The 24,694-nt window shown below is 61.0% G+C and overlaps 1 protein-coding gene across 4 annotated transcripts in view; it reads right to left on the bottom strand.

Annotated features, from left to right (window-relative positions):
• Nucleotides 1-24,694, bottom strand: part of WHRN (whirlin) — a 79,961-nt gene that overhangs the window by 1,596 nt on the left and 53,671 nt on the right. Inside the window, exons 4-11 of one of the 4 annotated variants that reach the window (XM_055130969.1) lie at nucleotides 18,333-18,535; nucleotides 16,981-17,017; nucleotides 15,784-15,996; nucleotides 13,314-13,523; nucleotides 10,763-10,795; nucleotides 4,569-4,640; nucleotides 2,691-3,213; nucleotides 616-797 (exon numbers count right to left, since the gene is read on the bottom strand). In XM_055130969.1, the coding sequence (XP_054986944.1) occupies nucleotides 616-797; nucleotides 2,691-3,213; nucleotides 4,569-4,640; nucleotides 10,763-10,795; nucleotides 13,314-13,523; nucleotides 15,784-15,996; nucleotides 16,981-17,017; nucleotides 18,333-18,535 (1,473 nt within the window). The remainder of the gene's footprint in view (nucleotides 1-615; nucleotides 798-2,690; nucleotides 3,214-4,568; nucleotides 4,641-10,762; nucleotides 10,796-13,313; nucleotides 13,524-15,783; nucleotides 15,997-16,980; nucleotides 17,018-18,332; nucleotides 18,536-24,694) is intronic. The other 3 variants (XM_055130977.1, XM_055130989.1, XM_055130982.1) reach the window with 3 other exon arrangements.

Below are 24,694 nucleotides of genomic sequence, written 5' to 3'. Positions count from 1 at the left end.
GTGGGAAAGAGCTGCTGGGTGCAGGCCGGGGACTCGCATCCCAGCCTGACGGCAGACAGGCACCATGTGCTGGGCCAGGCAGTCCGGGGTGGTCAGCGGTCAGTGTTGGCGCTGGGCCCCAGGGTCTTCCCGGGACACGCCTGTCTTTCCAGCCCCAGGGAGCCCCCTTTGAGGTCCTTTTTTTTTCGTTTTTGTTTTGTTTTGGGGCCACACCCAGCAATGCTCAGGGCCGACTCCTGGCTCTGCTCAGGAATCACTCCCGGCGGTGCTTGGGGGAGCAGATGGGATGTCAGGGTTGGTCGAGGGCCAGGCAAGCGCCTACCTGGCCTTACCCCTGCCCCACCACGCTTGAGCCCTAGTTTTTTGTTTGCTTGTTTTCCTTTGGTGGCCACACACCCAGCCAGGGGCGACTCCTGGCTTTGCACTCTGTAATTGCAAGAGGGGATGCAAATGCCTGATGAACTGCACGCGGGGCAGGCACCCCACCACTGTACTCGCTCTCCAGTCCCCGCTCTGTGGCTCTGACCCTGACCCGGGGTCAGGGAGCCCCTTCGGGCCACCAGAGCGTGCGGTGTGGTCCCCACAGCCCCGCAGGCTGCCCCCCTTCATGCTCACCGGTTTGGTGACCCCCTCGGTGGTCCTCTCGCTCCGGGGCGGTTCCTTGCCGTTCCTGCTCTTGGTGGAGGCCACCTGTCTGCCTCGCCCCGGGGCGCTGGCCTCGGCCTCGCCAGCGTCCACGCCGCTGTCCTCACTCAGGGTCTGCCCGCTATCCGAGAGCTGCGAGAGCGTGGAGGCTGCTGGGGGGTGGGGAGAAGAATAGTGGTCTATAAAGCTGGCAGCAGGGAAGACTGCCTGGAGGAGGGGACAGAGCCGGCGGAGAGTCCCCTTGGCAGAGAGTAGGAGGAATGAAGGAATTCAGGAAGAGCGGCTGAGAGAACCTGAGACCTTCTTGCCCTCGCCCGAGGGCCTGCCCACCACTTCCAGAAGGTCTGCCTTGATTGCCTCCAGCACAAAGATTAAAACAGGCGAGGAAGAAAACAGTTCACAGCTGTTTGGTTCTGTTTGGGGGGGGGGCGGGGGGAGGGGGGGCACCCAGCAGTGCTCAGGGACTACTCCTGGCTGTGTGCTCAGCATGAGCCCTGGTGGGGCTCGGGGGACTGTGTACAGTGGCAGGAGTCCAATGAGGGTGGGAGGCACACAAGAGCCCCGGGCTCTGCCGGGCCCCCTTTACTTGTGTGTTAGCTTGTGTGAACCCACCACGCCATCAACTCTGTCTGGAGTGTTGGTCACTCCCAGCGGTGCTCGGGTGACCCTGCAGGGCCTGCGCTAGACCGTGGGGCTGACGCTCTGGGCACACACAGAAATGCAGAGATTGGAAAGAAAAGAACAAGTGGGAGACCAGCCCTGTCTGCTCAGGGGGGACACAGGCTCGCTGGCTCCAGCACCCTGTGGGTATGAGACCTCCAGGGTGTGGACACAGTCTGGGGTTTGCAGGGGGGTTTGCAGGTCGCGGCTGACCCCCTCTGGTCTGCTGTGTGACGCTGAGGGAGTTACCTAGCCTCTCTGAGCCTCCAATGCAGGAGCAGTGGTGCCTGATCATGAAGACAAGTGGGCAGAGCGCGGCCTCATAGTGATGGGCACAGAGACTGCTTAGTTCCCACGCCCCCTTCCCCACTCGCCTCATCTCTCCCCCTGGTGGACAGGGCCAGCGCCAGCCTCCCAGGGTGGCTGGGAGGATGAGGCGGGTCGGTAGTCTAGGTGGACTCCCCGAACAGTGCTCAGGACCCTAAAGGTGCACACTGATCCTTTGCTTTTCGGTGCTTGTATGTCCAGCGCTGGGCCTGGCCTCGTGACCCACCACCCAGTTCGAGTTTCTCTCCTGGTCCTGCCGTTTGCCCCTTAGCTGCCTCCCCGGCTGCTGAGCCAGCCCCCACCGTCCCTGGCCCCAGGGGACCTGGCGGGAGAGGGTTGAGCCCGTCACTGCTCTGGCCACCAGGTGGCAGCAAGACCCCACCAAGATGTGCCCTCGGCGGAGAAATATGAGCCACACCCCGTGGTACACAGGGCTTACTCCTTGCTTGGTGCTCAGGGACACTCCTGGCGATGCTTGGGGCATCTTAGGGGGTAAGGGGTGTCACCCACTGTACGATCTCTCGCCCCGACTTGTCTCCTTCCCATCAGCCCCCTCCACATCCGCAGCCTGGAGCCACAGCCTCAGGCTGCAGCCACTCCCCGCAAGTGCCTGAAAGATCCACCGTGCCCCCTCGCCCCCCACCCCCCACCCCTGCAGCCTGTGTGTCAGGAGAACCTCCAAGGCCCCGAAGACTAACCCTAGACCCTTTCCCCTGCACCTGCCGCCCGCCAGCGTCGAGGGTGGGGGCACAGTCAGAGCAGCCGGCAGCGATGCCCGGGAAGGCCTGGGGGGCTGAGGGCAGCGGGCAGGAGATAGCGCCTGGGCAGGCTGGCCGGGCACAGGGAGACCGCAGAGAGGCCTAGGCAGTCTGTCACCCGCGTCTCCCCCTCAACACGCCTCCTCCCGCTGCCCCCCATCCTGTGCCATCTGCTGGGGCAGGAGCTACCCCGGCTGGGTGAGCACTGGGATCCCTGCTGACACCTGCCCGCAGCACGTCCTGGTGGGAGGGAGGGGCCTGAGCCTCCCCCCCGCCCCCGCCCCCACCCCGGGTACTCACTGCGTGTCTGGGGCAGCGCCCTCACTTCGTTCACGTCCGGCTCGCTGTCGGGGCGATGCACCTCCACCATCACGAAGTGCTGGTTGGTGCTGGCCTGCTCCAGGCGGCCCGACGGGGAGGGCGGCAGGAGGCAGCCCCCCACCGGCGCGGCCTCCGCGGGGGGGCTCTTCACGTGCGGGGGGGACTGGACCCGAGGGAAGGGGCCGATGGGGTGCTGGTTGACCAGGGCCAGGTGGGCGTCCAGGGGCCGCTTGGGGCCGGGATTGGCAGGGGAGACGGAGGCGTAGAGAGGCGAGGGTGAGGAGGGAGAGTCTGGGGGCCCTGGGGTGGGGGCGCTGCCCGCCGGCGGGCTGCTGCGGTTCCCGGGCGCGGAGAACAGGATCCCCGAGTGGGAGGAGGAGGAGGCCGGGGAGGGCGGCTGCGGGTCCTCCGGGCCCGGCTTCCTGGGCTGGCCGGGAGGAGGGGGCGGGGGCGGCGGCTGGAAGCTGGGCAGCCCCCGGGAGCTGGGCCTGACGTCGTCGTCCTGCCAAAACACCCAGCAGGAGTAGAGGGAGTCAGAGCCCATGGCTGGGCTGCGGAGGATGCCGGGCTGCCGAGCCAGCGAGCCTCCGAGCCTCCGAGCCCCTGGCTGGAATTCTGTCCCTGCTCCGGGCCACGCAGCGCTGAATAATGCAGCACCTGGGTGGAAAACTTCTCCCGGCATCTGGGCTGCCGATCAGCTTGGGGATCTTGGCGCGGGCTCGGGGTGGTACGGTTACCCGTGGGAGGGGGCGTTCCCGGCGCCGAGGGCCTTGTCGCAGGGCATGCAGCGGCGGGAGAGGCGGGGCGGAGGCTGGCTAAGACACCAAGGGCGTTTCTTCTCTCTTTAGGGAGCGGGGTAGAGGGTATCTGGGCTCCCTGGGAAGGGTCGTGCCCGCCCGACAGAGACTGGATGGAAGCGCCAGGCACAGCCTCTCTCCGGGAAGCAATGGGCAGGCCTCCCTGGCAGGCATCGGCTCTGATGGCCTCTCCCCAGCACGCCCCTTAAATGGACCCCATGCCCCTTGCCACGCACTTGGGAGTGAGGGTCCGGCTATCACCCTGTCTCGACAGGGGGGAAGTCCAGGCAAAGCTGCCCCCAGGGTCTGTACGGAGGCAGGACCTAGACGGGCAGACTCACACCGTGGAGGGGTGTGTGTGTGTGTGTGTGTGTGTGTGTGTGTGTGTGTGTGTGTGTGTGTGTGTTGGAGGGCGGGGGGAGGACACAGGCCCCAGGTGATTCCTAGGACGCGGTAGAAGGGCTCTGGGTTTGACCCCCTGGCCCCGCAAAACCCATCAGCAGCATTTAGTCCTCATTCTGGTTCCGTCCTAGGGCCTCTCTGGGCGAGGGGGCTCTCTCTGTTTGGGGGCGGAGGGGAACACACCCAGCACACTCAGGGGTTACTCCAGGCTCCGCACGCACGAATTACTCCTGGCTGGCTCAGGGGACCATACGGGAGGCCAGGGACCGAATCTAGGTCGGTCACGTGCAAGGCAAGAGCCCCACCTGCTGTGCTGTCGCTCCAGCCTCTGCCTCTCTCTCTCTCTCTCTCTCTCTCTCTCTCTCTCTCTCTCTGTCTCTCTCTCTCTCTCTCTCTGTCTCTCTGTCTCTCCCTCCTTCCCTCCCCGCCCCCCTCCTGTCCCGAAAGTGGGGTGCAGATAACATCACAAACAAACACCACCTGGGCCACACAGTCCTAGGGGCCTCAGAGCGGCGCCCAAAGAAAGCACCAGGGGCCAGGGACGGGCCCTGCTGTGGCCAGGGCTGGGAGACATAAGACACCTGTGCAGAGGCCCACAGCCGACCAGAGGGGCACGCGGCTGAGCTCAGGAGTCAGGGTGGGCCGGAGAGCTCCTTACCAGGGACACATCGGGGAGGGTGCTGCTCGTGCCCTGCACGGTCTGCCCAGTTTCCTCCAGGTCCAGCGTGTTCTAGAAGCCAAGAAAACACAGGTGAGCAGCTGGTCACCCGCAGGCGGACCTGAGCCAGTCTCTGGGCGCCAGGTATCTCTGAGGGGCTTGTGGGGGCCGTGATGCACCCACCGTGTCGGGACGGACCTCCCCGTTTCCCTGACCAGCATCTGAGCGAGCCTGTGACTCTCTGGGCCGCCCTGAACCCACTGGGGATGCTGAGAGGCGTCTCCGGCCACAGGTGACGGGCATTTCCGATGCATGAAGGGTGGATGTCATGCTCACCCCCAGGCCCAGGGTCCGTGGGTGCTTTACCCCCGACTCGCTGATGGAACCCCAGCGAGGCGGGGAACTGACAAGAGGCAGGGATGTCGCTCCTAGTTTGGGTGCTTTGCTGGAAGGGGGCTCGAGGGGAGGCGTGCGTGGGCCTTTACCCGCACACACAACACTGGGGATCTGGGCCTTCCCTCGCACACACGACACCGGGGATCTGGGCCTCCTCCCCACACACGCCCTCCCTCCCCCCTCCCGCTCCCACTCTGAGCACCCCCAGAAGCAAAAGCACCCTTGGAGCTGCCCGAAGGCCACTTAGGAGGCTGGTCACATGTCCCTCCGAACAGGCTCTCTTAGGGGCCCGGGGCGGGGGGCGCGGGCATGTCTCTCCACCCGGGAGCACTGGAGGGCGACACGCTTCACTCAGCTCTCCCGCTCTGGGGTCAAGAGCTACAGTCCCAGCGGGCCCGACTGACCAGGCCCCGGGGCTGGAGGCATGAGCCCCTACCCACCCCCACCCCCCAGAAAACAAGAAGATGCAGAGGGAGGAAACATAGGCACGGACACAGACAGAGAGGGACTGTTAAGGAAGGCTTCCTGGAGGAAGGGGCAGGGCTTCACACAGAGTCTTTCAGGGGGGGCGGGCTGGGCCACAGAGGGAATGGTGACTGTTTTTTAGGGTCAAGTGGGCAGGCAAGAGGATGTCTGTGAACCTTCCAGAAGCTCCACGTGAGTCAAGCATGGAGCGTCTTGGACTTAACCCAAGAGGCAGTGTGGTCGGGTCTGACCTCTATGACCTTAGATATTGCCTCTGCTCACTTCCTGTCCACTCACACAGCCCTGCCCAGGCCTTCACACTGGAACATCCCTCTCCACCACTATCCACCAGCTGGACCTCCATTCACTCATCTCCTTCAGGACCTTCTTCAGGTGATAAGGCCCAGACAAGCCTCCTTGAAGTGTTCCCTGTCTCTGCCTCAGGGCCTTTGCACGGCTGCTGGCACCTGCCCCTTGCTCCTCCCTCACTTCCTTCCCACCTTATGTCAGGGAGGTCTCCCAGATCAGCCTGTGTCAAACCCCTCCGTGTGCCCACATGCACACACTCCACCTGTCCAAGCCTGACCCTGCATGTTTTTTTGGCCTGACACTTAGCACAACACCAGCGAGAGACTTCTTTCCTTCTCTCCTACACAGGGTAAAAATGCCACCGGCGCAGAACACCGACAGCCCAGCCCCGCTCGCTGGCCCGGGGGTCCAGGGCACTGGCGGCTGGGAGAGTCCGTGAGAGCATCGGGAATGAATCCATCGGCCCCGCAGGGCCACGGCAGAGGGCAGAGATGGAGCGAGGACAAGGGCAGCGTGGAAAGGAAGGTGCCCAGCTCCGTGCCCCCGAGAGTGGCACCCCGGCTGCTCTGTGACGATGCTGCCTGCAGTGCTCCTCCCGGAGCAGCAGCCGGCTCCCCTGGCCCGGGCTCTCATGTCCAGGGCCTCTCCTGTGGGGTGACATCAACCCCACGGGCCTTTGACAAACGGGGGTCTGAGGCGAGGGGAGCCAGCTCCTCCACTGACAGGGAGCACCAAGGGGCACCCCCACGCTTTTTTTTTCTTTTTGGGTCACACCCGGCGATGCTCAGGGGTCACTCCTGGCTCTTCACTCAGGAATCACTCCTGGCGGTGCTCGGGGGACCATATAGGCTGCTGTGAATCGAACCCGGGTCGGCCACATGCAAGGCAAACGCCCTCCCCACTGTGCTATGGCTCCAGCCCCAATATTTTCTCTTTCAAACCTGGGTTCTCCTTCTGGAGAACCCCGTGTGGGGGGCCCCTACGCCTGCTCTCCGCCCTCTGAGCTGAGCTCACACGGGACCCGGCTGCTGGGGGCCGAAGCACACAACCGTCCCGGGCCTGAGTTTTCCTCGTCTGCTTGGGGGTGCTGTGCACCCCAAGAGGTGCCTACAGCGGGGACAGGCCCAGAGAGAGGCGGGGTCCCTGCAGTCCACTCCAGCAAGCAGGGCTGCGTGGTGTGTCCTGGGTGGAAGGACTCTGGCAGCCCCGCACCCCCCCCTCCCTGCCGTGGGGAGCCTTGCGTTCCCCAGAAGGCGTCCGGCTGCTCAACAGACGCCCAGCGCAGGGCCGGGCACCTGCAGTCACCCCACCACAAAGCTGGCTACACCGAGATGCAGGTGGGTCCAAGTTCCAGGGGGCACCCACGGCAGAGCGGGGGGAGGGGGGAGCAGACAGGCCTGCTGGGTGCAGAGAAGCCTGTGGGTGTCATGGAGGGAATGTTCCATGACATCAGGGCTGGCAGCGTTTGCTTCACCCCGCAGCAAGCACCAACCAGGCGGCCCTGACTGAGAAGCCACAGTCCTGGGGTCCCGAGACACCAGGGCCCCACTCCCAGCTGAGAGCCGCAAGCCCAGGAGCTCTCCTCTGGGGCCTTGGGCGGGGCTGCGGTGGACACGGGCCCCAGGGAGGGGACAGGCAGGGTCCAGACGCTGACAGTGCTGGGCCGGAGGTAGATAGGACAGCGGGGAGGGCACTTGCCCTGCACGCGGCTGACCTGGGTTCGATCTCTGGCACCCCCTAGGGTTCCCGCCGGGACTCAGCCCTGAGCACCGCCAGGTGTGGACCCCAAAGCAAAGAGAGAAATATAACCTGACAATGCCAGGCTGTCTGGAGGGCGCGGAGGACGGGGTCCCTCTGGGGGAGAAGCGGTAAGTGGGGGTGCGGAAGACCACCCGAGGGAGGCTGGGGCAGGGGCACCCTCCCCTGCTCAGGAAATGGCTAGGCTCTCTCGCCACGGGGATCGCCATCCTGAGTGGCACCGGGAACTAGGAAGGGCTCCTGCCTCTGTGCTCAGGAATCATTACTGGCAGGGCTAAGGGGCCAGAGGGGATGCTGGGTATCGAACTTGGGTTGGCTCTGTGCGAAGCAAGTGTCCTTGCTTCTCAATTCCTCATCTTTTTTTTTTCCTTTTGTGGGTCACACCTGGTGATGCTCAGGGGTTACTCCTGGCTCTGCACTCAGGAATTACTCCTGGCGGTGCTCAAGGGGACCAGATGGGATGCCGTTTTTATGATGCGTAAGCAAAGGGTTAGCTTACATAAAGTTATTTTACTTTAAGATGTGTCATTGTCTTTTGTGCAGAAATGTAATCGTGCACTTTTGTTGCTTCACAGATGAAGAGGTAGGAAGGAAGAAGCTGACAGATGATGGGATTAGACAGGGGAAAGGAAAAGGCGGAAAAAAAAAAGGCAGGAAGGGGAGAGGGAAGAAAATGAGACTGAGGTTCCAAGAGTCTGGGAGAGGTGAGACCAGCGTGGGCCGCCACGGCCAGCCCCTCGTGGGAAGAGTGAGCCCCGGACACTGACTGACAGACCCTCCCAGCGATCTCTGCACCCTTGTGCAGGGACCTCCATCCCGCACGACGGTACCTGGAGGAACTAAAATGCAAGACAGACATTCGTGAAGGGCCCCCATAGGGTGACCTGAAATGCCACAGGGGAATGCACCCCGGCCGGGTGGTCCTGGCTCGGACTGCCAGGAGGAGGCAGAGAGGTGGGGGCAAAAGTAGTTCATGAATCTCGGGACTATTAAAATAACTGAGCATCTTAGAGCTGGGAGGGGAGTGGTCAAAAGAAATTATCTTGACTTATGCTTCTATCACTTAAGAGACGTGTTAACTTCAACAATTTATGCTTTGGGATACTCAGTTCCTTGTCTTTAAATTTTTTGCTTATTTTGGGGCCACGCTCAGCAGTGCACAGGGCTTACCTTCCTGAAAGTATTCGCATGAGGTCAAGGAACAAAACGAAGCGCCCTGGGGATCTTTGTGGCCAGGTCTTCAGCACATGAAATTGGACTTTTCGGTGTGTGTGTGTGTGTGTGTTTACTTTTGTTTTGTTTGGGTTCAGGGGCCACACACAGTGGTGCTCAGGGCTTACTCCTGGCTCTGTGCTCCGGGTGGTGGGTGCTCGGGGGACCAAATACGATGCCTGGGACCCAACATGGGTTGGCCACGTGCAAGGCAAGCACCATCCTCCTGAACCATCATTCTACCCCTCACTGGATTTTAACAGTCTCTGAGACTGGTCTTTGCTAAGAAAAATACCAGAAATGCATAAGCCCCATAAAACATCACACGAGTATTCTCCTTAAGTTCATGTAAATAGCAAAATGTTTTTTCAGTAAGGATGATAAAAATGAAGAGAAATGTGCTTTTATTTTACAGTATAAAAACTGACTTAAGGGGGGAGGCTGGAGCGATAGTACAGCAGGTAGGGCGTTTGCCTTGCACGCGGCCGACCCGGGTTCGATTCCCAGCATCCCATATGGTCCCCTGAGGACCACCAGGAGTGATTCCTGAGTGCAGAGCCAGGAGTAACCCCTGTGCATCGCCGGGTGTGACCCAAAAAGCAAAATAAAATAAAATAAAATAAAATAAACTGACTTAAGGGGGCTGGAGCCATAGCACAGTGGGGAGGGCGTTTGCCTTGCACGTGGCCGACCTGGGTTCGATTCCCAGCATCCCATATGGTCCCCTGAGCACCGCCAGGAGTAATTCCCTAGTGCATGAGCCAGGAGAGTAACCCCTGTGCATCGCCGGGGGTGACCCAAAAAGAAAAAAATAAAACTTAAGAAACGGGCTCTGAATGGCGGCCCTGAGCGGATATGGTCAGGGCCCAGCTGAGGCTGAAGTGGGGCAGGCGGCAGACGGCGGGTCCAGCCCTGCCAGCCTCCATCTGCCCAGTCCAGACACCCGGAGCTGCGTTCCCGGGAATAGAAATAGCTGCAGACAGCAGGCTCAGAGCCGGGGGCCGCGTCAGCAGAAAGGCCGGAGCAAGGTCAGGCGAGGCCAGAGATCTGGCAGGAGCCACCCACTGCCGGGGCTCCCGACTCCCGCTGGGGGCGGGCGCTAAGAGGGGGTCGCAGCTCGATGAGTCCCCCTGGGCAGGGCCTTGCCCCTCCCCACCTTCTGCCAGTCAGGGGATGCAGGCCACTGGCCCAAGGGCCCCCAGTGGGGACTTGCCGGGAGGCAGAGCCAGTCGGGGTCTGACCCTGGCCCCGGTAGATACCCACGGAGTCCGAAATTCCTCCCTTGGGCTCCTGGAGGGGAGTCCAGGGGATCAGTTTCGAGGTGAGCTGGCCTGGGGTGGGCTCCCGACCCCAATCCTCACTCCCTAAGTGACCCCGGGCCCTGTCCCCCGCTTCCTCATAAGATAGGGTCCTGCACTCAGCAACTCTATTGGTGGGAGTCTCCCAGCGGAAGCCGTGGGGGACAAAAGGCCCGCTACTGAGACGGAGTCCAATTTCCTCACGTGGGCCAGGCCGCTGCTGAGCCCCAGGGCCACCACGGGGACGCTGGCCACACCCCAAGGAGCCCATGGTCAAGGTGGGTGACCAGCCTGGCCTGTAGAGGTTAGTAGGTCATACTGAGATGAGAGCCAGCACCAAGAGGAGCCTGTGGGCTGGAGAGCCCGGGGTAAAGTCACGCCCCTTGGGAGGATCAGGGAGGACTGCCTGGAAGAGGCAGCACCCAAGCAAGCCCAGAAGCACACACAGGAGACAGGCAGGCCTGAGAAGGGGGACACTGAAGAGCGTCACACCTCCCTGAAAGCAGCACCTCCCACCGCACAGGAGGGACCCTCCCGTCACAGCCCTCCCTGAGCTCCGAGCGGCACCGCCAGCCTCTAGCTCATGCCGACTCGAACACAACACCTCCCCCAGAGCAGAGAGGGAGGGCACAGGGCGGCCTGGGTCCCCGCCAGGACCAGCTGCAGGCGTGAGGGGTGGCGGGAAGGGCCACAGCCCCCCACCCTGGGCCCTGGCCAGGCGCCCCCAGCAGCTGCGCCCCACAGGAAGGACGGTACCTCCATCAGGTCTATGAGCCACAGCAGCCGCTCCTGGGAGGGGGCAAAGGCAGAAAGAAAAATACATGAAATAAACATCAGGGAGGGGCGGGCCCGGCAAACTCCCTACCCAGCACACACACGCATATACGCACACGCACATGTACACATCCGCATACACACACCTACACAACCCACACATACACCCCACACCCATACATACATCTGCACATACACACGCAGACATATGCACACGCACACATACACACATGTACACACACCTACATGCACCTACACCCCACACCCACATACACCTGCACATACACCCATTTACACACATACCCGCACACACATGCAGATGCACATATACGCATCCATATATACACATGTACACACCCCCACACATGCACACACATACACACATCACAAACATATGCACATGCACATGTACACACCTGCATATACACACATACACCTGACACCCATACACCTGCACATACACTGCTTACACACACGCCTGTACACACACATACATACCTACAAACACACATGCACATGCGCACCCCCACAAACATATACCTGCACACATACACACTGCACATACACCCGTGTATACACCCATGTATTTGCATACCCTTACACACCCACTCCCCCTACATATACACACACAACCCTGCACACACACACATACATACCCGTGGACACACACACACACACACACATCCTGTACAAGCACATAGACCTGCACACAGTCTAACAAGCCCATCCACAGGCCTGTGAGGCTGTGAGGCTCTGCAGACCCCGCCTGGACTCCAGAGGGCCTGGGGCACCGCCACTGCCCAGGGACTTCCCAGCAGGCCGCGCTATGACCATGAGCCCCCTAGTGCAGAAGGGGAAACTGAGGCCCGGGAAGCGAAGGGAACTTGTCCAGGTCACAGCTGCTCAGGAAAGGCAGCGGTGGGAGGGACCCCGTGCCAAGAGGACTGAGAGGAGCCCCGAGGCCTCAGGGGGACCCGGCCAGGACGGGAGGACAGAGGCAGAGAGCCCCCTCCCCCACTCCATGGGGGGTGCTTGTTGCGGAGGCGGGTCTCCCGGCCCAGGGGTCTTACGGGGCCCCTCCTCAGCAGGGCTCCTGCACGGCTCATAAACCGCCCAGCCTAACCCCAACTCCCGGCTCCAAGTTGCCCCAGAGCCTCCCTGAGGCCTGCCTGTGGGGGACGCAACCCAGAGGGGCCCCTCTGCCAGGTCAGGGCTGTGTGCCACCCAGGGCCCAGACTAGCTCCCCCTGGAGGTTCCCCCGGAGGGCGGGTCGGCCTGAGTGCCTGGCTGTCCAGGCCAGGGCAGCGCGCATCTCCAGACCAGGCTCACGGGGGGAAACTGAGGCCCAGAGGCGGGGACACGTACCTGGAGCTGGTGTCTCCAGGCCTGACCTGCCCTCATGTCCCCCCCACCACCCAGCACCTTTCCTCCGGCACCCTGAAGGGACAGCCCCAGACCAAGCCTGCAACCCGCCCGGACTGGGGGCGCCAGGCTCTCTGATAGCCACGCAGACAATCATCAAGGAGACGCTCTGGTGCCCAAGCCCCTGCCCGTCCCACAGGTCAGGGCTGGGCAGCGCAAAGCGCGCTCCTCCCCCGCCCCCGCCAATAAAGGGCCTGTCCCTGCCTCAGGGCCTTTGCATGACTGCTGGCGCCTGCCCCTTGCTCCTCCCTCACTTCCTTCCCCCCTTGTGTCAACGAGGCCTCCCAGATCAGGCCCGCATCAAACCGCCCGTGTGCCCGCATGCACACATTCCACCCGTCCAACCCTGACCCCGCATGGTTTTTCGGTCCGACACCGCCCCAAAAGCCCGTGCACGGCCCTGGCATGGGTCTGCTCGATGATGACGCACCCCGACCGCCACATCCACAGCCCTAGCAGATGCCCGGCTGCAGCCCAGGGTGCCCAGGGCCGAGGGAGAGTCGGGAGGGCGGAGGAGGGGGAGCCAGGATCGGGGGTTGGGGAGAGGCTCCCCGCATGGCAGGGGCCCTGAGCCCAGAGAGAGACGGGCAGAGCTGAGGGGGAGGCGGCCAGCTCCCGCCTGGCGTGGAGCACCCGTGGCTGCCCCTCAAGGCTCCGGCCCCATCCCCAGGCCCGGGGTCACGTGGCAGGGATGCTGCGAGCTGGTTCTCGGCGCGGAGAGACGAGGCCCCGCCCTGCACTCGCCGGCCAAAGGCCCCCAAGCAACGGGATGGAGCAGAGGCTCCTGAGAGGCCGAGGAGTCGGGGACAAAGTCGGACATGGGACGCTGGGACAAAACCGGGCTGATCCGGGCCAGTGCCCCTCGCGCGACTAAGGGCCCCGGCTCCAGGGTCGCGTCTATTTCTCCCCCTTCCAGTGTTTCTTCCTTTCTCCACGCACCCCCCACTGTGAGCCCCCAGGCTGAGCCACGTGGGTCTCAGCCACCCATTGTCTCTGCACCCCCTTTCCCCCGCCCCCGCATGCACCCGGCGCCCCACAATAAGGCCTTCCCGGCTGAGGCTCAGTAAGGCGTGCAAACCCCTGGACACGCCCCCCGCCCCCGCTGGCTCACCCTGGCCGAGCTGACGGTGGTGGAGGTGCCGTGGCTGCCGGTGGACGAGCCCGCGTCGCTGTAGGAGACGACGGAGCAGGTGTCCCCGCCCGCCGGGCCCGCGGGCTGCCGTGCCTTCATGGACTCGATCTCGCGCCTCAGCACCAGGTGGTCGAAGCGGTCCAGGTCTTGGGGGGTGATGAGGCCTCTCACCTCGGAGAGGAGGGAGAACTGGGGGGCACCGGGGGCACTCAGCAGGGAGCCCCGCCCACACCTGCCCACGCCTCCCCGCCGCGGCCCCCACGGCTCCCCCGCGCGGCCCGAGAAGACGGTCATAGAATTTGTGGCTTTTGTGGCGGCACTCGGTCCCCCGCAGGACTGTGGGCGCTGGCCCAGGGCTGCCCTGTCCACCCTGCTGCTCTCCGAGCACAGTCTTTCTTTTTTTGCTGAAGTCTTTCTTTTTTTGCTTTTTGGGTCACACCTGGCGATGCTCAGGGGTTCCTCCTGGCTCTGCACTCAGGAATCACTCCTGGCGGTGCTCGGGGGACTGTATGGGGTGCCGGGGATTGAACCCGGGTCGGCCGTGTGCAAGGCAAAAGCTCTTCCCGGCCCTTGGCTTAAGTCTTTCTGTGTTTGTTTTGTTTGGGACCCTCCCCAGCGGTGCTCAGGGGAGCAAACACCCAACGCGATGTTGGGGACCCAACCTGGGCTGCCACCCCCGACTCTCCCAGACTGTCTCTCGGTCCCTAAGTATATCCACATGGCACCCTTGCCGGTGAGTTCCGTCACGCTGTCCTCCACACAGCTTCGGAGGCTCAGAGCCTGAGCACGGCCAGGAGGGATTCCTGAGTGCAGAGCCAGGGGGAACCCCTGAGCGTCTCGGGGTGAGCCTCCTCCATCCAGCCCCCCTGCCCCCCCACCCCCGTCAACTCCATCCGGTCCCCCAAGCTCACCAGGAGTGACCCCTGAGTACAGAGGCAGGAGGAAGTCCTGAGCACGGATGAGTGTGTCCCCCCGCAGCCCAAAATAAGTAACATTTGAAAAAGAGAGCAGGAGGTTGGCTCCAAGTGAGCACTTGGCACGGGCACCCTCGGCCTCCTGCTGATTCTGGGGTTCTGGCAGGCTGTGTCCGTGTGTCTGCAGCTCTGCCGGGGCAGGGGGGCTACTTCAGTCTCTGGTCTGGGGTGCAGTTTGTTTGTTTGTTTATTGTTCTTCGGGGCAGCAGCGGCAGTGCTCCAGGCTTGCTCCTGACTCTGTGCTCAGGATCACTCCCAGTGGGGCCCGACAGACCAGATCTACGGGGTGCCGGGATCGAACCCTGGCGGGCTGCGTGTGGGGCATGCGGCTGTGGCTGCTTCTCTCACCGCCTTCTCACCAACCAGCTCAGCCCTGAGAGAGACCCTGATGGCCGAGGATGCAGCCCAGGGGCGGAAGAGCAGCTGCCTTGCCTGTGTGGGGTCCTGGGTTCGATTCCGGGCAGGGAAACTTTCTAAAGAGGCTGGGGTTGGCACAGGGACACGGCTCCGAGGGCTGGCGCAAGCACTTCACATGCAGGAGGCCTGGGTTTGAGCTGGGCACCCCTGGACAACCAGCCCCCGAGCATTGAACCAGGAGTAGCCCCCAAGCACCAATGGCTATGGGCCCTCCCCCATCCCCTGCCACCAAACAACAACAAAAAAAATCTAATGGCGTCTTCCCTGCTGTACTGTCACTGGGGGCTGCAGTTAAGACCTAAGTCTGCTCAGTGTAGACTGAGTCAGTGCAGTGTAGACCTGAGTCTGTGCAGTATAGACTGAATCTAAACAGTGCAGACCAAATCAGTGCAGTGTAGATGGAGTTTTTGCAGTGTAGACCTGAGTGTGCAGTGCAGACCTGAGTCAGTGCAGTGTAGAACAAGTCTGTGCAGTGTAGACAGAGTCTGTGCAGTGTAGATGGAGTCTGCAGTGTAGACCTTACTCAGTGTAGTGTAGTCTGTAGTGTAGATGAGTCTGTGCAGTGTAGAATAAGTCTGTGCAGTGTAGACCGAGTCTGTGCAGTGTAGACTGAGTCTGTATAGTGTAGACAGAGTCAGCACAGTATAGACTGAGTCAGCACAGTGTAGATCAAATCTGTGCAGTGTAGACTTGAGTCTGTGCAGTGTAGATGAACCTGTGCAGTGTAGACTGAGTCTATGCAGTGTAAATGAGTCTGTGCAGTGTAGATGAGTCTGTGCAGTATAGACAGAATCTGTGCAGTGTAGACCGAGTCTGTGCAGTATAGACTGAGTCTGCAGTATAGACCGAGTCTGTGCAGTGTAGACAAGTCTGTGCATTGTAGACGAGTCTGTGCAGTGTAGATGAGTCTGTGCAGTGTAGACTGAGTCTGCAGTACAGATCGAGTCTGCAGTGTAGACCAAGCCTGTGCAGTGTAGACCGAGCCTGTGCAGTGTAGACGAGTCTGTGCGGGTGCCAGCAGGGCGTGGGGCGGGCTGCCTGGCCGGGGTGCCGGTCACCTTGGCGTGCGTGTTGAGCAGCTCGAAGAGCGCCATGACGAGGGCCTCCACGGGCACGCTGCCACCGCGGTACTGCTCCAGGTAGTAGGCCAGGGTGGCGCGCTCGGGCTGGCTCAGCAGCTGCCGCGCCTGCTCCTCCAGCAGTGCTCGTGCCTGGTGGCCCAGGCTGCTCAGCGTCACCTGCGAGCCGGCCGGCCCCTTGTAGAACCCCAGCTGCAAGACAGGAGGCGGTGGCTCGGGGCGACCCCGGGGGAGGAGGTTCAGGTGGCCCCACGCTGGGAGGGGCGCCTGCGGGAGGGGCGCCTGCGCTTGCTGCACACGGCCCTCAGACACGCGCCCGCACCTCTCGGCGGCTCGTTCATAAGGCCGGGGGGCCCGAGCCCAGCCCCCCCCGTGGTCCCCCTCCCTCAAGAGCTGGGGAGGCGGGCAACAGCTGGGGTCACTCCTGGCAGTACCCGGGGCTCGCTCTGGCCCTGTGCTCAGGCATCACTCCCGGGGCCGCGGGGGCCACGGGGGTGCAGGGAACTGAACTGGGTCGGCCACACGCAAGGCAGGTGCCCCAGGGGGGCTGTATCCCCGCTCCAGCCCGAGGGTGACTGTTCTCAAGATGAAGCTCAGGCCTGCTCCCACCCAGTCGGCCTCTCCACCCCCACTCCGGGGCGCCCTCTCCTCCCCTCTCCTCTCCTCTCCTCCCCTCCCCCGTCCTCCCCTCCCCTCTCTTCTCCTCTCCTCTCCTCCCCTCCCCCGTCCTCCCCTCCCCTCTCTTCTCCTCTCCTCTCCTCCCCTCCCCCGTCCTCCCCTCCCCTCCCCTCTCCTCTCTTCTCCTCCCCTCCCCCGTCCTCCCCTCCCCTCTCCTCTCTTCTCCTCTCCTCTCCTCCCCTTACCTCCACTCCCCTCCCCTCCTCTCCCCTCCCTTCACAGGAGCTGCCAAAGCCCCACCTCCGAGGCTGCTCCCTGCTACTTTTGGTCAGGGGTCATAGGGCATGGGGGTTCCCACTCCCCTCCATCACGGCACTCTCCCCCTCCCATGCCCTGTTCTTCCAAGCAGCTGAGCCACCTGAGGACGCCCCCTCCCCTCCCCCCACACCCCATCCCCAGGCTGTTTCCGTGGTTCTGTGCACCCCGAGCCCTGAGGTCCCCACGTGGGCAGCCGTGAGGGGGCCCCCGGGCACCCCAGGGGCAGCCAACACCCCCTACCTTGCTGCTGCCTTCGGCCGTGAGGTCTCCGGGGAACCTGCGAAGACACAGGGTGCATTCGCACACGCTCCTGCGCAGACGAGGCTGGGGGTGGCGGGCGGGCGGGCGGGCGGGCGGGCGGGCAGAGCGGGGCTGGGGGGAGTGTGGTGTGGCGGTGCTCTCGGGGGTGCTCCAGGACACACGCAGTCCCTGGCCTCGGGGCTTCTGGCTCCTGACCCATGTGAGGCCACACACCGGCCTGCAGGCCTGGACCCGTCCCCACCCCCCAGCCCTGCCCGGGGCTGCGGGACAGTCGCCGAACACAAGCAGAGTGAACCGGTGGCAACTGCAGGTGGCCTCGGGCTCAGGCTGCCCCAGGCGGTGGGGACAAGGCTGAGGGGGACCCCAGAGGCCACACGCAGGGACAGCGCCGCCTGCTTCAGGGCTCCGGGCACCCAGACCCCTGATGTACACAGAGCAGAGTCTCTAGAAAGAGAAACCCCCACTCCCTGGGCAGTGGGGTCTCTGCTCTGGGAACTGGGGAGCCACTTGGTCTTGTCCACAGTGGTCCGGGTGTGAGCAGCCTCCTGGCATCCTTGACCGTCAGGAGGAAGTGCTGAACCATGGTGGGAAGGAAGGAGGGAGGGAGGAAGGGAAGGAAGGGGAAACAGGAGAGAGAAAACAGGAGAGTTCCTTTGTTTTGGTTTGGGGGCCACACCTGGCAATATTCAGGGGTTAACTCCTGGCTCCGGACTCAGCAGTCATCCTTGGAGGTGCTCAGGGGACCCTGTGGGCTGCCTGGGCTCAAACCTGGGTTGGCCGCGTGCAAGGCGAGAGCCCTCCTGGCCGGACTGGTGCCCCAGCCCCAAGAGAACGACTCTGGTGAGTTCTTGAACTCACTACCTAGGGGCCGGGTTTCGGATATAAGTTCCAAGGTGACAACGGACATTACTAGCCACCTGGCAAGTAGGTCTCCAGGGATGACTTCCAAGAGTCTCTCATCACTGTGACAGATCTGGTTAGGGGAGCCGGGGGTGTAGCTCAGTGGTGAGACCCGGGGATGGATCCATAGCGTCACCAAATAATAGAAAACAAAACAAATCAAAGAGCCAGGTGTGGCCCCAGTTTCCAGATGAACGACTGAGGGACAAAGAGTAAGGGACACGCTGTGCCTAAGGGCCAGGGAGGGAGAGAGAGAGCTGGGTGGAGGGGCTCCCTCGCCCCGGGAAACTGAGGCCAGCAGGATCAAAAGGAAGGGTCCGAGGTCCCGAGTGGAGACCTCGTAGATGGGTGGGGGGGTTGGGAGCTGACAGGGGTCGTCACTGGCTTTCAGGAGGACCCTGGAGGGCTGGAAGGGAGCCGCGCGGCCAGACCCTGCTCCGTGGGCCGTGGGGTCCCCGATCCGGGAGCTGGCGAGCCACTTGGTCTCGTCCACGGTGGTGCGGGCGTGGGGCAGCCTCCCGACGTCCTTGACCGTCAGGATGAGGTGCTGGGACGACTTGAGCAGCCGCACGGCGTCGTCATGCAGGATGCCGAGGAAGCTCCGGCCGTTCACCTCCAGGATCTGGTCTCCCGCCTGCCGGAGGCAGCAGCGCGAGGCACATCAGCTGGGAACCCGACTCACCTCCCGGGGCTGTGTTGCTGCAGGGAGGTGACCCGCCCCCACCCGCCTGCCCGCCTGCCTGGGAGGGGCACAGAGTGGACACTGCATGTCCCCACGTGCCCCCGTGACTCTGCAGCGGAGCTTGCCTCCCTGTCACGTGCCGACACCGGAAGCAGCCCGTCCTCCCTCCCCCTCGCACTGGCCCCCGCTCTGAGGGGTGCATCTCTGAGCCGGCTTGCAAGGATCCCTGTTGCCAGGAAACAAGACTCCACTCAGTTCTGGGTAGGAGGGGAGAGGGGTCCAGCCCGACTTTCTTTTCTGGCTCCCCCCCCCCCCCGCAAGACCTACGCAGAAGGACTCACTCCTGCTGACGTTCTCACCTCTGCTGTACCTTAAACTGCAAACAACACTTTCATTTACTCGAGATAAAAAAAAAAGTGATAAATGAGCAGAAAATGAGCGTCCCGTGAAAGCGATGACAACATGAATTCTGACACCGAGCAGCTGTAGTTTGCAAACACGTAGGCTGGGGGTGGGGAGGGTGGGAATTAGAGAGAGGAAAGCAAACAAGCCTTTGGGTAAAAATATTTGTGCTCCACCAACTTCCACTATCTCAGCTATCTCGGAGAGACACGGTGGCCCAGACCCCCAGGGAGGCCCCGTCTCTAGCCTAGATCTCTCCAGTCTTCTTGGGCCTGGGGGTGGGCTGAGTGGCTGCCTTGTTCGAAGCTACAGTGCCACCCCCCCCACCGACTTCTTCTGTCATGTAAAGGGTCCAGCTGAGATGCCAGGAGGCTGAATCATCCCTGTTCCGCAGCTGCTGGAGCGCTCGGCCATGTATGTGGCCGCATTATACCTCCAAATCTCACTGTAGCAAGAGCCCGGTCAGTAGGATCATAGCCAATTAGACAGGAAAGTTGCAGAGGAGCCCACTAGCCCCGAGGAGCAAAACCCATAGCACAGAGACCCCACGGGCACCCACTCAGTAAATCCTAAGACAATGACATGAGTAACACCATTATGAGATATATATACTGTATACTGTAGCACTGTTGTCCCCTTGCTCATCAATTTGCTCGAGTGGGCACCAGTAATGTCTCCATTGTGAGATTTGTTGTTACTGTTTTTGGCATCGAATATGCCACGGGGAGCTTGCCAGGCTCTGCCGTATCTTGCAGGGCGAGATACTCTTGGTAGCTTGCTGGGTTCTCTGAGAGGGACGGAAGAATTGAACCCAGGTTGGCCGCATGCAAGGCAAACACCCTACCTGCTGTGTGTATACATATATATATATATATATATATAAATATATAACGGACTGGAGTGATAGCACAGCAGGTAGGGCATTTGCCTTGCACGCATGCAACCGGGTTTGATTCCTCTGTCCCTCTTGCAGAGCCTGGCAACTACCCGTGGCGTATTCAATATGCCCAAAACAGGAACAACAAGTCTCACAATGGAGACGTTACTGGTGCCCGCTCGAGCAAATTGATGAGCAACGGGACGACAGTGCTACAGTGCGCATCTATATAGTGCGGCAAGCAATATAAGGCCAATTATTTTGTGCCTGCTGAAGGGGTATGGGTGGGAAGCTAGGGACACTGGTGGAGGGAAGGTCACACTGGGGATGGGAGTGGTGTTGGACAGTGGATACCGTCCAGTGAGTATTTATGAGTAACTTGGTAAATCGCAGTGTTTAGAGTTTCCAACCTTTTTTCAAAAAAAAGAAAAGTTAGAAACAAACCAAAAATAAATGTGTCCGAGCAGAGGCTGGGCAGGGAGACCAGGAGTGTGGGAAAAGCTGCACATTTCAAGGGCCCGCCCAGGGCCTAGCCCCCTCCCGCGGCCTGCAGGGAGGGGCAGCAGGGAGGAAGAGCCCCTTGGCCACACGCCCTTCTCCCAGGGCTCTCCCCGCTCCCGCAGACGCACAATCACCCCCGCACGGCCCTCAGGAAGCAAGGTTTGAACAGGTGCGGTGCTCCGAGCCGGAACTTGCAAGCCGAGAGGAGCAGGCAGATCTATGTGACTTGGAGACCGAGCACAAACTCTGGTGCCCGCTTTCCATTTTTTTCACCCTTTTTAATTTATTATTTTATTTAATTTTATTTTTTTGGTGGTGGAATATGGGCACCGGTGAAAGGACAGGTGTTTGAGCATTGTATAACTGAGACATAAGCCTGAGAACTTTGTAACTTTCCACATGGTGATTCAATAAAATTAATTTTCACCCTTTTTTACACCGCTCATGTGGCTGGGGCGTTTCCAGCGCAGACGCCACGGAAGAGACCAGAGTCCCTGTCACCCCTTGGCGCTGGCCTGGACTCCACAAGGTGTGGAGAGCCTCCATAGGACATGCTTCGTAAACAACACTTGTTTCTTGTTAATTGCACCGTGGTGCTTCGAAAACAACTCCTAATAAGGAAATAGGATGTCCTGTCACGCCCACGAGCTGTAACTAGCCTATCAGTTGCAGACACTTGGGTGTAAACAAGCAGCGAGAGGTATATAAGGGGGGAAGCTGGCTAGCTAGTCGGTTCCTTCTCTTTGTCCCTCGCTCCTCCTCAATTCTCAGTTTCCCCTCCTTCCCAATGCATGAGGTCTCTGAATAAATAGCTGCAAGAAGAATCTCCGGGTTGCGTGTTTCTTCACTGGTGGAAGCGGCGCGCGACAACAAGGTCCCCACATCTCTGCCCACCACCAGGCGTGACGATCTGACAGCAGAGATTGCATCCCAGGGGGGCTATGGCCCCCCTGCCCCTCATGCCCTCCTGCTGCCCCCCCAACCCGGGGGATCGAGTCCAAATTCCCAGAGGCACGGGAAGGCCCTCATTCCAGCCTCCACACCCACCTCTGTGCGGCTCAATGGAGGGACAGCCGGGGACCCCCAGACTCCAAGCTACTGCGTCCCACAACGGGACAGTAATTTGGTCACCATGACGGGTCCTCCACATATTTTTGTTTTGTCTGTGCTCGGGGCTAACTCCTGGCCCTGCGCTTTAAGGATCACCCCTGGCAGGGCTCAGGAGGCCCGCTGGGGTGTTGGGGATTGAACCTGGGTCGGCTGTGTGTAAGGCTAGTGCCCTCCCTGCTGTCCTATCTCTCCAGACGCCACTTCTTCGTTAATATTCTTTTTTATTTTTTTGCTTCTTTTTTTTTCTATTTGGGTCACACCCGGTGATGCACAGGGGTCACTCCTGGCTCTGCACTCAGGAACTACCCCTGGCGGTGCTCAGGGGACCATATGGGATGCTGGGAATTGAACCCGGGTTAGCCGCGAGCAAGGCAAACGCCCTACCCGCTGTGCTACTGCTCCAGCCCCATTCCTTACTATTCTTAACATCCTGCAGAACAGGCTTCAAGGTTCTCTCTCCTGTCAGGATAAGGACTCAGGGTGGTCGGGGAACCCCAGCTGGTGGTCACAGAGGCAGAAAAGAGGCCTGTGGGGGGACACACGCCTCCAGGGAGATTGGCCCAGCCCCTCCCATGCCTCCTTCTCTGGGGCTGCTGCCTGGAACTGTGCAGGGAGCTCGGCTCCGGACCCCGCGCTGACAGCCCCCAGCCACCACTGTCATCCTGCCTCCCAGCCAGACCAGCCCAGTCGTCCACCGATCCTTCCTCACCCCAGCCATCTCTGCCTCCTCCACCCTGGCTGCCTCTCCTACACGGACCCCTCATTCCTCACCCCCGAGAGCTGAGCCAGACCCCTCCCCATGGCCCTCCAGACCTATAACCCTCCTATGACCTCTCCACCATCCCGGGGAGGTGGGGGGAGGCATGATGGTTGAGCGTTTCAAAGACAGTCAGACTCGGCCGCTGCAAGAAAAGGTGCCCAGCACTCACCTCTGCTGCCTTGGTACAAATAAACAAATGAAGGGGCTGGAGCGATAGCGCAGTGGGGAGGGCATCTGCTTTGCACACGGCCAACCTAGGTTCGATTCCCAGCATCCCATATGGTCCCCAGAGCACCACCAGGGGTAATTCCTGAGTGCATGAGCCAGGAGTAACCCCTGTGCATCGCCGGGCGTGAACCAAAAAGAAAATAAATAAATAAATAAAGACCTCTTCCTCAAAACAAAACAAACAAGCAAAAAAAAAAGATAATCAGACTCATGTCAGGGCCTGGGTCCACACGCCACAGGACTTCAAAACAAAACCCATCCCCCAACTCTGTGCCTCGTGTGTGAAAAGGGGCTGCTGTGTCCCCCAACCTTGGGGGTTCTCCCCAGGAATATGCTGGGGGCCCAGGGCCAACGCCCTGCCCAGTGGGCCAGACAGCTCAAAGCTGCAGTGGAGCTGGGCGCCACCACGGCTATTGTCAGCGGGACAGCAAAGGGGACAGAACCAGCTTCGAGTACAGGGGATCAAACTCAGGGCCTCCTGCAGCCCAGACACGCACTCCGGCCCTCTGAGCTCTGGCCCTGGCCCTGGCCCTCTGAAGTCCTAGCCAGTCTCCACTTCCCCAACGCCACGTTTTTTTTTTTTTCTTTTTGGGTCACACCCGGCGATGCTCAGGGGTTACTCCTGGCTCATACACTCAGGAATTACTCCCGGTGGTGCTCAGAGGACCATATGGGATGCTGGGAATTGAACCTGAGTTGGCCGAGTGCAAGGCAAACGCCCTACCCGCTGTGCTATCGCTCCAGCCCCCCAACGCCACGTTCTTATCCATGGGTTAAGACCTGGGATTCCCTCAGGATAGTAGAGCTAAAGGCCAGGAGGATGACCCCATGGCTTGGAAGCCGATCTCATGTGCTGGGGGAAAAGGCAGGAGGGACGGAGAAGAGACCACCGAGTCAACGACGGTTAGAGGGACCACTCAGGATGGCAGATGCGTGCTGGAAGTAGGCTATGGACCGAACATGATGGCTGTTTGGTGCCTATATTGCAAACCATAAACCCAAAAGGAGAGAGAGAGAGTAAGAGGGAAAGTGTCTGCCACAGAGGCAGGGGAGGGCAGGGGAGAGGGTGGCAGGAGGGACACTGGGAACATTGGTGGAGGAGAACAGGCACTGGTGGAGGGATGGGCACTGGAACATTGATTGAAACGTAATCACGAAAATTTGTAAGTCTATAACTGTATCTCATGATGATTCATTAAAATAAAAAATTTAAAAATTTAATTAAAAAAAAAAAGATCTGGGATTCTCCCATAGCCTTGAGCCCCAGAGCTGAGACAGGGGACTTTGCTGAGAGCTCGGGCAGCCCCAGTGCTCTGCTGAGGACGTGACCCGGCAGCAAGTGCTCAGGCGTGAAGACTTGCCCTGCCCGGCCGCGGCCTCCCTCCCAGCCCAGCTTCCCCGACGTCAGGGAGCGGGTATGAGCAGAGATGAACTGGCCTCTGGGTGCAGCGGCTGCCTCTCTGCCCCCCTGGGTCCCCCCTCAGTACCTGCCGCTGAGCTGGGGTGCAGTGGCGCTGCTCACCCGCCGGAAAACCCCCTTTCCGGAAGCGGCCCCCTCAACAGCTTTCTCTCTGGCACAGGGAGGGGAACCCACCCCGCCCGCCCACGCAGCCTTCATGTCATGCTGGCAGCTTAATGACAGGAGCCAGCATCCGGGAGGCCATCTGGGAGGGCTTCCCTCGCGTGCAAGCTTCTCCCAGGGCGGGGGGTGGGGGGGAGGCGGCGACAACTCAGTTCCACAAGCATCTCCCCAGCTCTCCCTAGAGAGGTGGGGTGAGGGGTGCCCGATACCAAACAGGACTATTTGGTTCTATTTCAAAAAAAAAAAAGCAGACGACGGGGCTGGAGCCATAGCACAGTGGGGAGGGCGTTTGCCTTGTGCTGACCCGGGTTCGATTCCCAGCATCCCATATGGTCCCCCAGCACCGCCAGGAGTAATTTCTAAGTGCAGATCCAGGAGTAACCCCTGTGCATCACCAGGTGTGACCCAAAAAGAAAAAGAAAAAAGCAGGCGAATCCAGGAGGTGGTGGGGGAGGGGGCAGCTCTTGGCTGGCAGGTGTGAGGCCCCGGGATTCTATCCCTGGCACTATCTGGCCTTCTTGGCATCACAGGGTATAACTCCAGTGACCCCCATCATGACCCCAGGCGGAAGGCTCGCTGCAAAATAAATAAATGATAAACATATATGAATGCTGTCTGCATTGCAGGGACACAGGCGGACTGAAGTTCACT

Source organism: Sorex araneus, chromosome 1, assembly GCF_027595985.1.
Source record: "Sorex araneus isolate mSorAra2 chromosome 1, mSorAra2.pri, whole genome shotgun sequence".
Taxonomy (NCBI): domain Eukaryota; kingdom Metazoa; phylum Chordata; class Mammalia; order Eulipotyphla; family Soricidae; genus Sorex; species Sorex araneus.
This window is presented reverse-complemented; position numbering and strand designations above follow the sequence as displayed.